At 45.1% G+C, this 13,857-nt stretch overlaps 1 protein-coding gene across 3 annotated transcripts in view; it reads right to left on the minus strand.

Moving 5' to 3' along the window:
* Nucleotides 1-13,857, minus strand: part of LOC128697021 (D-beta-hydroxybutyrate dehydrogenase, mitochondrial) — a 76,086-nt gene that overhangs the window by 33,820 nt on the left and 28,409 nt on the right. For all 3 annotated transcript variants that reach the window (XM_070095177.1, XM_053788525.2, XM_053788526.2), the window contains exons 3-6: nucleotides 11,545-11,628; nucleotides 11,141-11,303; nucleotides 9,111-9,266; nucleotides 5,310-5,415 (exon numbers count right to left, since the gene is read on the minus strand). In XM_070095177.1, the coding sequence (XP_069951278.1) occupies nucleotides 5,310-5,415; nucleotides 9,111-9,266; nucleotides 11,141-11,303; nucleotides 11,545-11,628 (509 nt within the window). The remainder of the gene's footprint in view (nucleotides 1-5,309; nucleotides 5,416-9,110; nucleotides 9,267-11,140; nucleotides 11,304-11,544; nucleotides 11,629-13,857) is intronic.

The raw sequence follows: 13,857 nt of genomic DNA on the forward strand, positions 1-13,857 counted from the left end.
AACACTACAAGTGTAGGAGAGGAACACACTACAAGTGTAGGAGAAGAACACACTACAAGTGTAGGAGAGAAACACATTACAAGTGTTGGAGAGGAACACACTACAAGTGTAGGAGAAGAACACACTACAAGTGTAGGAGAGAAACACATTACAAGTGTTGGAGAGGAACACACTACAAGTGTAGAAGACACTTCAAGTGTAGGAGAGGAACACACTACAAGTGTAGGAGAGGAACTCACTACAAGTGTAGGAGAAGAACACACTACAAGTGTAGGAGAAGAACACACTACAAGTGTAGAAGACACTACAAGTGTAGGAGAGGAACACACTACAAGTGTAGGAGAAGAACACACTACAAGTGTAGGAGAGAAACACATTACAAGTGTTGGAGAGGAACACACTACAAGTGTAGAAGACACTACAAGTGTAGGAGAGGAACACACTACAAGTGTAGGAGAGGAACACACTACAAGTGTAGAAGACACTACAAGTGTAGGAGAGGAACACACTACAAGTGTAGGAGAGGAACACACTACAAGTGTAGGAGAGGAACACACTACAAGTGTAGGAGAGGAACACACTACAAGTGTAGGAGAGGAACACACTACAAGTGTAGGAGAGGAACACACTACAAGTGTAGGAGAAGAACACACTACAAGTGTAGGAGAAGAACACACTACAAGTGTAGGAGAGGAACACACTACAAGTGTAGGAGAGGAACATAATACAAGTGTAGGAGAGGAACACACTAGAAGTGTAGGAGAAGAACACACTACAAGTGTAGGAGAGGAGCACACTACAAGTGTAGGAGAGGAACACACTACAAGTGTAGGAGAGGAACACACTACAAATGTAGGAGAGGAACACTCTACAAGTGTAGGAGAGGAACACACTACAAGTTTAGGAGAGGCACACACTACAAGTGTAGGAGAAGAACACACTACGAGTGTAGGAGAGGAACACACTACATGTGTAGGAGAAGAACACACTACAAGTGTAGGAGAAGAACACACTACAAGTGTAGGAGAAGAACACACTACAAGTGTAGGAGAGGAACACACTACAAGTGTAGGAGAAGAACACACTACAAGTGTAGGAGAAGAACACACTACAAGTGTAGGAGAACACACTACAAGTGTAGGAGAAGAACACACTACAAGTGTAGGAGAACACACTACAAGTGTAGGAGAAGAACACACTACAAGTGTAGGAGAACACACTACAAGTGTAGGAGAAGAACACACTACAAGTGTAGGAGAAGAACATACTACAAGTGTAGGAGAACACACTACAAGTGTAGGAGAAGAACGCACTACAAGTGTAGGAGAAGAACACACTACAAGTGTAGGAGAGGAACACCCTACAAGTGTAGGAGAGGAACACACTACAAGTGTAGGAGAGGAACACACTACAAGTGTAGGAGAGGAACACACTACAAGTGTAGGAGAGGAACACACTACAAGTGTAGGAGAAGAACACACTACAAGTGTAGGAGAGGAACACACTACAAGTGTAGGAGAGGAACACACTACAAGTGTAGGAGAAGAACACACTACAAGTGTAGGAGAACACACTACAAGTGTAGGAGAGGAACACACTACAAGTGTAGGAGAGGAACACACTACAAGTGTAGGAGAGGAACACACTACAAGTGTAGGAGAGGAACACACTACAAGTGTAGGAGAGGAACACACTACAAGTGTAGGAGAGGAACACACTACAAGTGTAGGAGAGGAACACACTACAAGTGTTGGAGAGGAACACACTACAAGTGTAGGAGAGGAACACACTACAAGTGTTGGAGAGGAACACACTACAAGTTTAGGAGAGGAACACACTACAAGTTTAGGAGAGGGACACACTACAAGTGTAGGAGAGGAACACACTACAAGTGTAGGAGAGGAACACACTACAAGTGTAGGAGAGGAACACACTACAAGTGTAGGAGAGGAACACACTACAAGTGTAGGAGAGGAACACACTACAAGTGTAGGAGAAGAACACCCTACAAGTGTAGGAGAGGAACACACTACAAGTGTAGGAGAGGAACACACTACAAGTGTAGGAGAGGAACACACTACAAGTGTAGGAGGGGAACACACTACAAGTGTAGGAGAAGAACACCCTACAAGTGTAGGAGAGGAACACTTATTATTAAACAACATTTCATACACTTGCAGTGTGCTGCTACTATATTCTGCACAATAGTTACACAATGGGAACAAAAGTATCTATATTTTCCATCGTACAAGGATAGGTGTCATACAAGGCGTTGAAATCTGTCAGTATTAACTAGATCAATAATACAATAACACTTTAGTACCTTTATAGTGGAAACGTTTCGCTCACAAGTGGTTTTATCAATCCTATACCGAGAATTAACAGTGGAAGATGTGAAGAAGTAATTTGAGGTAAAACAGTCGGAGATGGTGTCACAAGTGGGCAGAGCCCACTACTGGAAGACCATGTCAATAGATTACACAAGCATTAGAGCTGTAGAGGATTTCTCTGTACCAAGATTCCAAGATCTTGCTTTCCTAACCTATTTGCATGACGTACTTCCACAAGTAGCCCCCACTCATCTATGGATTCGTCACCACCTGCTTCACCTCACCTGGCTCCAGTATACGAGTCTCCATCCTCGTCCATCTGCTTTAGAAAAAAACCATACCACGGGCGGGGAGAGAACCCGCGGTCAGAGAGTCATATGGTTTGTGGTATGGTTTGCAATCGTGTCATTACGTTTTCGTGAGTCATCTGCTTTACATTTATCATGGATGAGGGACTAACCACCTCAAGTTACCCCTTCACGTTTTCCACTGTTCATTCTCTGTATGTGTCATCAGTCCAATACTAGTGTAACATATATAATCTAATATCATTTGTAGGCAGGCTCCCTGCCCAAGCCTTGGCTGTGCCATACACATGTGCCTCCAGGCATCTTCCTCACTTCTGGATAGGCTTACGAGAGAGAGCCAAACGCAAGACAGATTCGACTCCCCACGTATTACAAATATATCGCCTCCTATAACAGTCCATCGGTGTTTTCATTGTTACCATCTCCCGTCTATCGAACCCGTCAACATACTGGAGAGAAACACCCAACAAGCGTAGGAGAGGAACACCCTACAAGTGTAGGAGAGGAACACACAAGTGTCGGAGAGGAACACCCTACAAGCGTAGGAGAGGAACACACTACAAGCGTAGGGGAGGAACACACTACAAGTGTCGGAGAGGAACACCCTACAAGCGTAGGAGAGGAACACACTACAAGTGTAGGGGAGGAACACACTACAAGTGTAGGGGAGGAACACCCTACAAGTGTAGGAGAGGAACACACTACAAGTGTTGGAGAGGAACACCCTACAAGCGTAGGGGAGGAACACCCTACAAGTGTAGGAGAGGAACACACTACAAGTGTAGGAGAGGAACACACTACAAGTGTAGGAGAGGAACACACTACAAGCGTAGGGGAGGAACACTACAAGTGTAGGAGAGGAACACACTAAAGTGTCGAAGAGGAACACCCTACAAGTGTAGGGGAGGAACACTCTACAAGTGCAGGGGAGGAACACACTACAAGTGTAGGAGAGGAACACACTACAAGTGTAGGAGAGGAACACACTACAAGTGTCGGAGAGGAACACCCTACAAGCGTAGGGGAGGAACACTACAAGTGTAGGAGAGGAACACACTAAAGTGTCGAAGAGGAACACCCTACAAGTGTAGGGGAGGAACACTCTACAAGTGCAGGGGAGGAACACACTACAAGTGTAAGAGAGGAACACACTACAAGTGTAGGAGAGGAACACACTACAAGTGTAGGAGAGGAACACCCTACAAGCGTAGGAGAGGAACACACTACAAGTGTAGGGGAGGAACACACTACAAGTGTAGGGGAGGAACACCCTACAAGTGTAGGAGAGGAACACACTACAAGTGTTGGAGAGGAACACCCTACAAGCGTAGGGGAGGAACACCCTACAAGTGTAGGAGAGGAACACACTACAAGTGTAGGAGAGGAACACACTACAAGTGTAGGAGAGGAACACACTACAAGTGTAGGAGAGGAACACACTACAAGTGTCGGAGAGGAACACACTACAAGCGTAGGGGAGGAACACTACAAGTGTAGGAGAGGAACACACTAAAGTGTCGAAGAGGAACACCCTACAAGTGTAGGGGAGGAACACTCTACAAGTGCAGGGGAGGAACACACTACAAGTGTAGGAGAGGAACACACTACAAGTGTAGGAGAGGAACACACTACAAGTGTCGGAGAGGAACACCCTACAAGCGTAGGGGAGGAACACTACAAGTGTAGGAGAGGAACACACTAAAGTGTCGAAGAGGAACACCCTACAAGTGTAGGGGAGGAACACTCTACAAGTGCAGGGGAGGAACACACTACAAGTGTAGGAGAGGAACACACTACAAGTGTAGGAGAGGAACACACTACAAGTGTAGGAGAGGAACACACTACAAGTGTAGGAGAGGAACACACTACAAGTGTAGGAGAGGAACACACTACAAGTGTAGGAGAGGAACACACTACAAGTGTAGGAGAGGAACACACTACAAGTGTAGGAGAGGAACACACTACAAGTGTAGGAGAGGAACACACTACAAGTGTAGGAGAGGAACACACTATAAGTGTAGGGGAGGAACACCCCATACTGGAGAGATAAAGCCACTGGCTGGCGAAACATCTCCACAATAAAGATACACAGGTGTTGCTCACGTGTCTTATTCATCAAACTGTCGGTTCATTATTAATGTGAAACATGCAGGGCAAGACCATCTTCACTACCCATTGACAAAGTAATATTTATAGTAATAATTCTCTCTCTCTCTCTCTCTCTCTCTCTCTCTCTCTCTCTCTCTCTCTCAGCTCATGATTAACAGAGGGAGGATCGAACCTCCAGTACTTGCTCTGAATAATCCACGTGAATTTAGCGCTTCGTGAAATGCAAAATCTCACTTTCACTCACCGTAGACAGTGACCGAAGCATTGTATCGATGTTTCACTCACCGTAGACAATCACTGAAGCATTATCGATGTTTCACTCACCGTAGAGTGACCGAAGCACTGTATCGATGGTTCACTCACCGTAGACAGTGACCGAAGCACTGTATCGGTTTCACTCACCGTAGACAATCACTAAAGCACTATCGATGTTTCACTCACCGTAGAGTGACCGAAGCACTGTATCGATGGTTCACTCACCGTAGACAGTGACCGAAGCACTGTATCGATGGTTCACTCACCGTAGACAGTGACCGAAGCACTGTATCGATGTTTCACTCACCGTAGACAGTCACTGAAGCCCTCTACAGCAAACTTTGTGGTAGCGTACGGTGACATGAGACCTCGACCGATGCTGCCTGCAACACTCGACATGATCACCACGCGCCCTGCAACAAGATCACGTACAAAAAATTATTTTCAATAAATTACACACAAGGACAGAAAAGTGTTAAAAAACACCATAAACGCGAGACAAAAAAGAAAGAAGGTAAGAGGTATATGATGCTGACGAGTAGTGGAGAGAAACAAAGACTGGAAATGTGATCCCGGTGATATAGTGTAACTTGTACAAATTTCGAACCAATAGGATATTACCCATTCTGGAGACCGCTGTACCATGATGTTGACACGTCCTTCTTAAACCAATCCATCTCACCACATTTGTACTATTATTATTACTACTACTACTACTACTACTACCCTCGCAGCTTTCCACCTGACCACTATTTATACTCGTTTCTTAGTTACGTTTGAATTAAGACGGGTCATCGCAAGACTAGGACCCGTGCCAGGACCACGGTCCTGGCGAACATTATACATACATACCTCTGTATTAGGACTGAAGAAGCCACTCGTGGCGAAACGTTTCATTTAATAAAAGTCCTGAAATGTACATGTCTTTTTCCACATCTTGTCGGTATCACCAGTCCATTTCTCTCATGTGATCACTAAAATAGACCCCATGACCGGGAAGTTTCTACTTAGCATGCCGTAAACTGATTGTGTTTTGTTTTTCTGCAATGGCAGGACATCTATGATCGTACTGATAAAAACACATAAGCAGTAATTAGAAACTGTTGAAACTTGAAAAGAAAGGATGATAAATGAGACACTTGTGCAAGACTTGGGTATCTTTATTGTGAAAACGTTTCGCCAACCAGTGGCTTCCTCAGTGCAATACAGAGAAGTAATGGTTGAAACTCAGAAGGCGTTTGAGGTAATTAGTCCCTCAGCCTAGAGTCGATGTGATCACATGGACTCCAGGCTGAGGGACTGATTACCTCGATCATATTCTGGTCTTCAATCATTCTTCTTTGCATTAGACCATGGAAGCCAGTGTATGGCGAAACGTTTCCACTATAAAGATACCCAAGTCTTGCACAAGTATCCAATTTATCAACTTACCGGTTCTCTGAACCACTTATCCACACGTTACAGTGGTAATGAAATATTTATGAGGTGGTAACTTGACTATTAAAATATGAGCAGCGAGAGAGCCCACCAGACTACGTATGGCAGTCATGGTTGTGAGATTAACAGAGCACTAACTATGCCAGTCACTTAGCGTTCATTGCCAGGACTACGTATGGTAGCCAACAAATTATGTATATCAGTGGCTCCGTGCAGCTGGTAGTGCAGTTGCTTCTATAAGGAACTTGAAACATGTATCAGTCCAGACTTACTATGCTCCTTGGACTCAGATATGTCCATGTGTCTAAAGATGACAGCCTGAGTGCGACTACCATTCAGAAATGCTATTGAGTACACGAGTATCAACGAACCACGTCTTCCAGGAGGGAGAGGCTAACTTTGAATAGTTTGAGAACAATAATGCGAAAAAAATAAGCGGAATACAAAAATTCTTAGATTTTATCATACTTATTTTTAAACATGAAATATTAAAAAAAAAATAAGAAAAATGTGCAGCGGTTTCAAGCATTTTCTGACCACTAAACTGAGGCAGAGGGACAACATACCAGTCAGTTTGTCATCATTCTGCCATGCAGGTACCCCTCGGAGGTGCCTTGATGCCGATGAAGGGCTCTTGATCTCGGAAACTGGTCTTACCCTCTCTGATTGCTTCACATATTCGTGTACGCTACATGACATCACTGCATCAGCACTTCCTCTTAATTAATTAAAATATATTATGCAGGGGAAGCTACATGTCTCTGGCACATTTAATATCAGCAGACTCTTGGCCGTCACTACTGCCAGACTACAAGTACCTTGACAGTTCACACCACCAATTGATGTAGACAACCGAATGTAAACTTTGAGGAAATACGTGGAGGGGATGACTGTGTAGAGGAGAACGTGGAGGAGGTGAAGAAGCAGGTGGAAGTATTTGAGAGTGGGTGGAGGAGAAGGATCGAGCCACGGGTTTAAATGTGATATCTTGACACTCCCGATATCTTGTTAGTGAGAAACGGGACAACTTCTGTTATACCTTAAGAACTGGATGCTTGTTTCTATCTGTTCATGAAGAAATATTGGTTGTTGATCTCCACACCCCAGTTCTCTCAAGGGACTCTAACCTCTATGAAGACCACCTGGTGGTGGCCTTTATAAGCTCAGCAGCGCGGGAACAAACACTACGACATATTTATTAAAAAACGCTCCGGTCCTTTCTAAACCAATTTGTCGGTATCTATTATCAAGGTTTATACCAAGCTGAGGAACCTTGGTTGGGCATATCTCAGGAACCTTGGTTGGGCATAGCTGAGGAACCTTAGTTGGGCATAACTGAGGAACCTTGGTTGGGCATAGGAGCTCAGGAACCTTGGTTGGGCATAGGAGCTGAGGAACCTTGGTTGGGCATAACTGAGGAACCTTGGTTGGGCATAGGAGCTCAGGAACCTTGGTTGGGCATAGGAGCTGAGGAATCTTGGTTGCTCATAGGAGCTAGGGGCTGAGGAACCTCGTTTGTACATAAGAGCTGAGAAGCCTTGGTTAGCCATCGAGCTGGGAGCTGTGTGTAAGGACTCTGTCGGGGACGCAGCTAAAGCTGTGTGTGAGGTCTTGGGAGCTGGAGCCTAGCTAGTCTTCTAGATCTACTAAGCATTATTTAATACTGTTAGTGTATATGCAGTTTTGTCAGCTAATTGTATTCCTCTGTCTCAATGATCTTGTGTCTTCCCTTGTTATCTTAGTCTCAGATACCTCTCTCTTTGACCAAGTATACTGTTGTAATAATTATGTATTAATAATGTATTAAGGGAAACAGGTTAGCCGGACTCGAGTCCTGGAGGTGGGAAGCACTATGCCTGCACTTTAAAGGAGGGGATTGGGATATCGACTGTTTGGAGGGACATATAAACTGTTGTATCTGAGCGCCTCTGCAAAGACAGTGAAAATGTATGAATGATGGTGAAAGTGTTTCTTTCTTTTTTGGGTCATCCTGCATCGGTGGGAGACGGCCGACGTCATGGAAAAAAAAAAAGTGTGAAATACATCTTCAATGTGTTACCCTTAATAAGAGTGAATATTAAGTGGTAAGATAAAAGCTAAGTGGGAGTGAGCACAGTCGCGACGGTGTAGTGAGGCGAGATGCTGCATCCTGGATTTAACTTTTTTACTCATTTATCATATTGAAAGTAAGATGGTTGCTACCTTTCTAAACCTGTGATGTGATATCTATTATCCTCTGCTTTATAATCACGGGGAAACGCTAAACCCGTAAGTCAGACAGCGCCTGGGGTAATGGCAGATATTCAGGAACTCTATGGAAGTTTGTCTGACTTTTTAGATTATCATAGGTAATGTACACACGTTATGTATGATAATTGTAACGAACACAAAGGAAACTTGCAACATTAACTAGACACACTAACACACGAAGGCAAGGGAGCCAGTATATAAACTGTTTTTTTTTTTCTAATTGCACTTCTGTGGACCTGTACCTAAATAACTTACATGTTCCCTCCACGAAAGAGCAGCTCTAGTTCCACAAATCAAGAGCCCTTCTAGAGCATCAGTCAAATACCCTGGATGTCAACTTCTGAAGCCACCTGCACTCTCTATGCCCGACCATACAAATTAACTTTTGAAGAACCCATACAGATTTAGAGCGCACACGTACCTTTGGCCAGTCTGATGAGAGGCAGGAAGGTCTTAGTGACGGAGATAACACCGAAGATATTGATGTTTGCAACACTGATGTAAGTATGTAGGGGCACCCACTCCACCATCCCGTAGGTCAAGACACCAGCGTTGTTCACGACCCCCCACAACACCTCTGTCAGGGAGGAAATAAACCTCAGTGTAAACCACTAAATCTTAAGCCACACTTGCCCAGCCTCGCATATCAATTGTATTACATATCGACAAGTATATTAATAAAACACAATGTGCGGTTTATGGTATTTTATCGAGATGTTTCGTCCATCTGGGACGAATCGGTAAAGTCCCTGGTGGGCGAAATGTCTTCTCTATAAAAGGCCACAAACCTCGTACTGTGTCGTATTTACACTGTCCAAATTCACTGTAAACAGCAGACCTAAACCAATTGTTATAACTCTGTGGAAGCGCAAAACCAACACGAGGACAAAAGAGCGTCTGGCAAGTGAGAGATAATCAGGTCTAAACAGAGTTTAAGATGTCCTTAATTCCTTGGATCAAGAGTCCTTCACCAGCATCAAGACACCTCCCTTGAAGGACACAGATAACACTATACACCTGGAGCCATTTTTCTAATAATCCATCCTCATTTACTGTCTAGTTTTAACACCTTCAATTAACCTCTGTACTAAATTGAGAGTCACTGGTTGATGGTCCGTCTTTACTATAAACACACCAGGTGTTGCTTCTGTCTCTTATTTAACATGACTCACGAAATCGTAATGACACAATTGCAAACCATACCACGGGTGGGATAGAACCCACGGTCAGTCATAAAACTCCAGACTGACGCGTTAGCCACTGGGCCAGCTGGCTACAATGTACCTATCTGGATGAATCTTATTGTAGCCAGCTGGCCCAGTGGCTAACGCGTCAGTCTGGAGTTTTATGACTGACCGCGAGTTCTACCCACACCCGTGGTATGGTTTCTTATTTATCATCTTGTCGGTATTGTGTACCATTACTACTACTAATAGTAATAATAATAATCTTTATTTCTACAAGTACATGTACAAGGTATACAGACCATAGCTGACATTAATGACATACTACTATATATAAAGTCCCTGGTTATGCAGAGCATTTCCGGCAAATTGGGTCAATTTCGTCCCCAGGATGCGACCCACACCAGTTGACTAACACCCAGGTGCCTATTTTACTGCTAGGTGAACATGGACAGTAGGTGTCTTAAGGAAACACGCCTAATGTTCCCACCCGTACCGGGGATCGAACCACTGACCTCAGTGTGTGAAAGCTGAGTGCGCTATTATTCGGGCCACCAATTCCTCGTTAAACCCGCCACTGAATGACCCATGTGGGTTAAACGCTTCCCAAAGACTATAATCATAAAAATATATTCTCATGTGGGGTAATACTGTCTCCATATTTGCATATATTAACGACTGTGTACATCATATAAGTATCTGCAGCAATCATAATAAATGATAATAGCATACATGTAATAATAATTAGCATTTAATAAGCAACGATGATAATGCAATTAAGACATTGCAACCATAAACAGATTCGCAATGAAAACAAATGTGTTAGGGAAAGTGTAGAAATAATCAGCATGGAACCTACCTACCTGGAGGGTGTTGCGGGGGTCAACGCCCCCGCGGCCCGGCTCAGGACTAGGCCTCCCTTGAAAATGTATGTAACGCTTTAGGTTGGTACCCATGAACTCCGACAAGGGAGTAGAGAGTGTATGGACACCCGGCTATGTTGTACAGTTTTGAACATTGTCACCACCACTCTTCATATATAAATAACTCGCATACATGACAAACAAATTGATGACGTGTGACTAGTTAATGGTCGAAATTAGAGCGAAACGTCGGCAAAAGCTTCATTCTCCTATGTGTGGGTTTTTTGTGTATTGTTCCAGTCACGGTAATGTGTTTATTCCATATTCACTCCATCTTCATGCTTACTGGCAACACAGACTTACACGAAGTTCTCGTGCGGCTACACACTACTTCACTGGCTCACCTCCTCCCGGTAGAAGACGCTCCACATCCTGGGCCGCCTGCTTCACCTGCTCTTGGTTAGTGATATCCATTTGCAAGACGTGAAGGCGGTTTGAGCCCTTCTCCCGGAGGAGGTCAGCTCCAGCGCCCCCTGCCTGCAGACACCCAGCAAACACCCGGAACCCCTGTGGAAATGGAACTTATTTGTGCCTTGATACTGAAGGTCTCTTGATCCCGAGGAAATGTAATCGCCCGTCCCCTTGACTCTAGCCTTATTTCCTCTCACTATTTCCTTCATGGCTTTAGAATGCCGCATCTAATTGGCTTCAAACTCTACCCGCTGGTTTACGGTAACGTTGGTGAGGATGCCTATGATAAAAATTACATTGCCCATTCCCCAGACGGTGTATGAGCCTCAATAATTACCATTTTGTCGAGGATAAGGGCAAAGGCGTGACCGAAACCTGAATCACAACCGGTTACCAGGACAGCTTTCCCTGAGGGCGAAACCTGTTAGGAAGACAAGTAATTTATTAGTGTTATGCATCCCCATCCTGTGAGTGGTAAGTCATCCGCATATCCATCCTGTGGGTGGTAGTTACGTGTATTCCCATCCTGTGGGTGGTAGTTACGTGTATTCCCATCCTGTGGGTGGTAGTTACGTGTATTCCCATCCTGTGGGTGGTAGTTATGTGTATTCCCATCCTGTGGGTGGTAGTTAAGTGTATTCCCATCCTGTGGGTGGTAGTCACATGTATTCTCATCCTGTGGATAGTAGCCACCCCATATAGTCACGAATCAGTAAGGTAACATCTGGGTATCGCTATTTGTAGACGTTTCACCATCCAATGGCTTTATCAATACAAATTTAAGGGCATAATTGGAAGACTTTAGAACTGTATGCAAAAAAAGGATAAACGCGGTAATCAGTCCCTCAACCTTGGAGCTGGTGAAGAGCACCGTAGTACTGAGGAATCTGAAGCACTGGCAGTAAGCTTGGCACTTATCTACTGGCGTCGGGCGAGGGACGTACAGCAGACGAAGGTATTGTCATTGGTAGGCGGGATTCCCCAGTGGAAGTAGGTCATACCCAAAGGATGGGCGAGGACATCCTGCTACCTTCTTGCCTTCTACTGGCCAATTCCTTGGGTATGACCTACTTCCACTGAGGAATCCCACCTACCAGTGACAATGCCTTCGTCTGCCGTACGTCCCTCATCTGACGCCAGTATATACCTGGAGTTTACCTGGAGCGAGTTCCGGGGGTCAACGCCCCCGCGGCCCGGTCTGTGACCAGACCTCTTGGTGGATAAGAGCCTGATCAACCAGGCTGTTACTGCTGGTTGCACGCAAACCAACGTACGAGCCACAGCCCGGCTGGTCAGGAACCGACTTTAGGTGCTTGTCCAGTGCCAGCTTGAAGACTGCCAGGGGTCTGTTGGTAATCCCCCTTATGTGTGCTGGGAGGCAGTTGAACAGTCTCGGGCCCCTGACACTTATTGTAAGGTCTCTTAACGTCCTAGTGACACCCCTGCTTTTCATTGGGGGGATGGTGCATCGTCTGCCAAGTCTTTTGCTTTCGTAGTTTACCTGGAGAGAGTTCCGGGGGTCAACGCCCCCGCGGCCCGGTCTGTGACCAGGCCTCCTGGTGGATCAGAGCCTGATCAACCAGGCTGTTGCTGCTGGCTGCACGCAAACCAACGTACGAGCCACAGCCCGGCTGATCCGGAACTGACTTTAGGTGCTTGTCCAGTGCCAGCTTGAAGACTGCCAGGGGTCTGTTGGTAATCCCCCTTATGTGTGCTGGGAGGCAGTTGAACAGTCTCGGGCCCCTGACACTTATTGTATGGTCTCTTAACGTGCTAGTGACACCCCTGCTTTTCATTGGGGGGATGGTGCATCGTCTGCCAAGTCTTTTGCTTTCGTAGTGAGTGATTTTCGTGTGCAAGTTCTGTACTAGTCCCTCTAGGATTTTCCAGGTGTATATAATCATGTATCTCTCCCTCCTGCGTTCCAGGGAATACAGGTTTAGGAACCTCAAGCGCTCCCAATAATTGAGGTGTTTTATCTCCGTTATGCGCGCCGTGAAAGTTCTCTGTACATTTTCTAGGTCGGCAATTTCACCTGCCTTGAAAGGTGCTGTTAGTGTGCAGCAATATTCCAGCCTAGATAGGACAAGTGACCTGAAGAGTGTCATCATGGGCTTGGCCTCCCTAGTTTTGAAGGTTCTCATTATCCATCCTGTCATTTTTCTAGCAGATGCGATTGATACAATGTTATGGTCCTTGAAGGTGAGATCCTCCGACATGATCACTCCCAGGTCTTTGACGTTGGTGTTTCGCTCTATTTTGTGGCCAGAATTTGTTTTGTACTCTGATGAAGATTTAATTTCCTCATGTTTACCATATCTGAGTAATTGAAATTTCTCATCGTTGAACTTCATATTGTTTTCTGCAGCCCACTGAAAGATTTGGTTGATGTCCGCCTGGAGCTTTCCAGTGTCTGCAATGGAAGACACTGTCATGCAGATTCGGGTGTCATCTGCAAAGGAAGACACGGTGCTGTGGCTGACATCCTTGTCTATGTCAGATATGAGGATGAGGAACAAGATGGGAGCGAGTACTGTGCCTTGTGGAACAGAGCTTTTCACCGTAGCTGCCTCGGACTTTACTCTGTTGACGACTACTCTCTGTGTTCTGTTAGTGAGGAAATTATAGATCCATCGACCGACTTTTCCTG

This window comes from Cherax quadricarinatus, chromosome 49 (genome assembly GCF_038502225.1).
Source record: "Cherax quadricarinatus isolate ZL_2023a chromosome 49, ASM3850222v1, whole genome shotgun sequence".
Classification (NCBI taxonomy): domain Eukaryota; kingdom Metazoa; phylum Arthropoda; class Malacostraca; order Decapoda; family Parastacidae; genus Cherax; species Cherax quadricarinatus.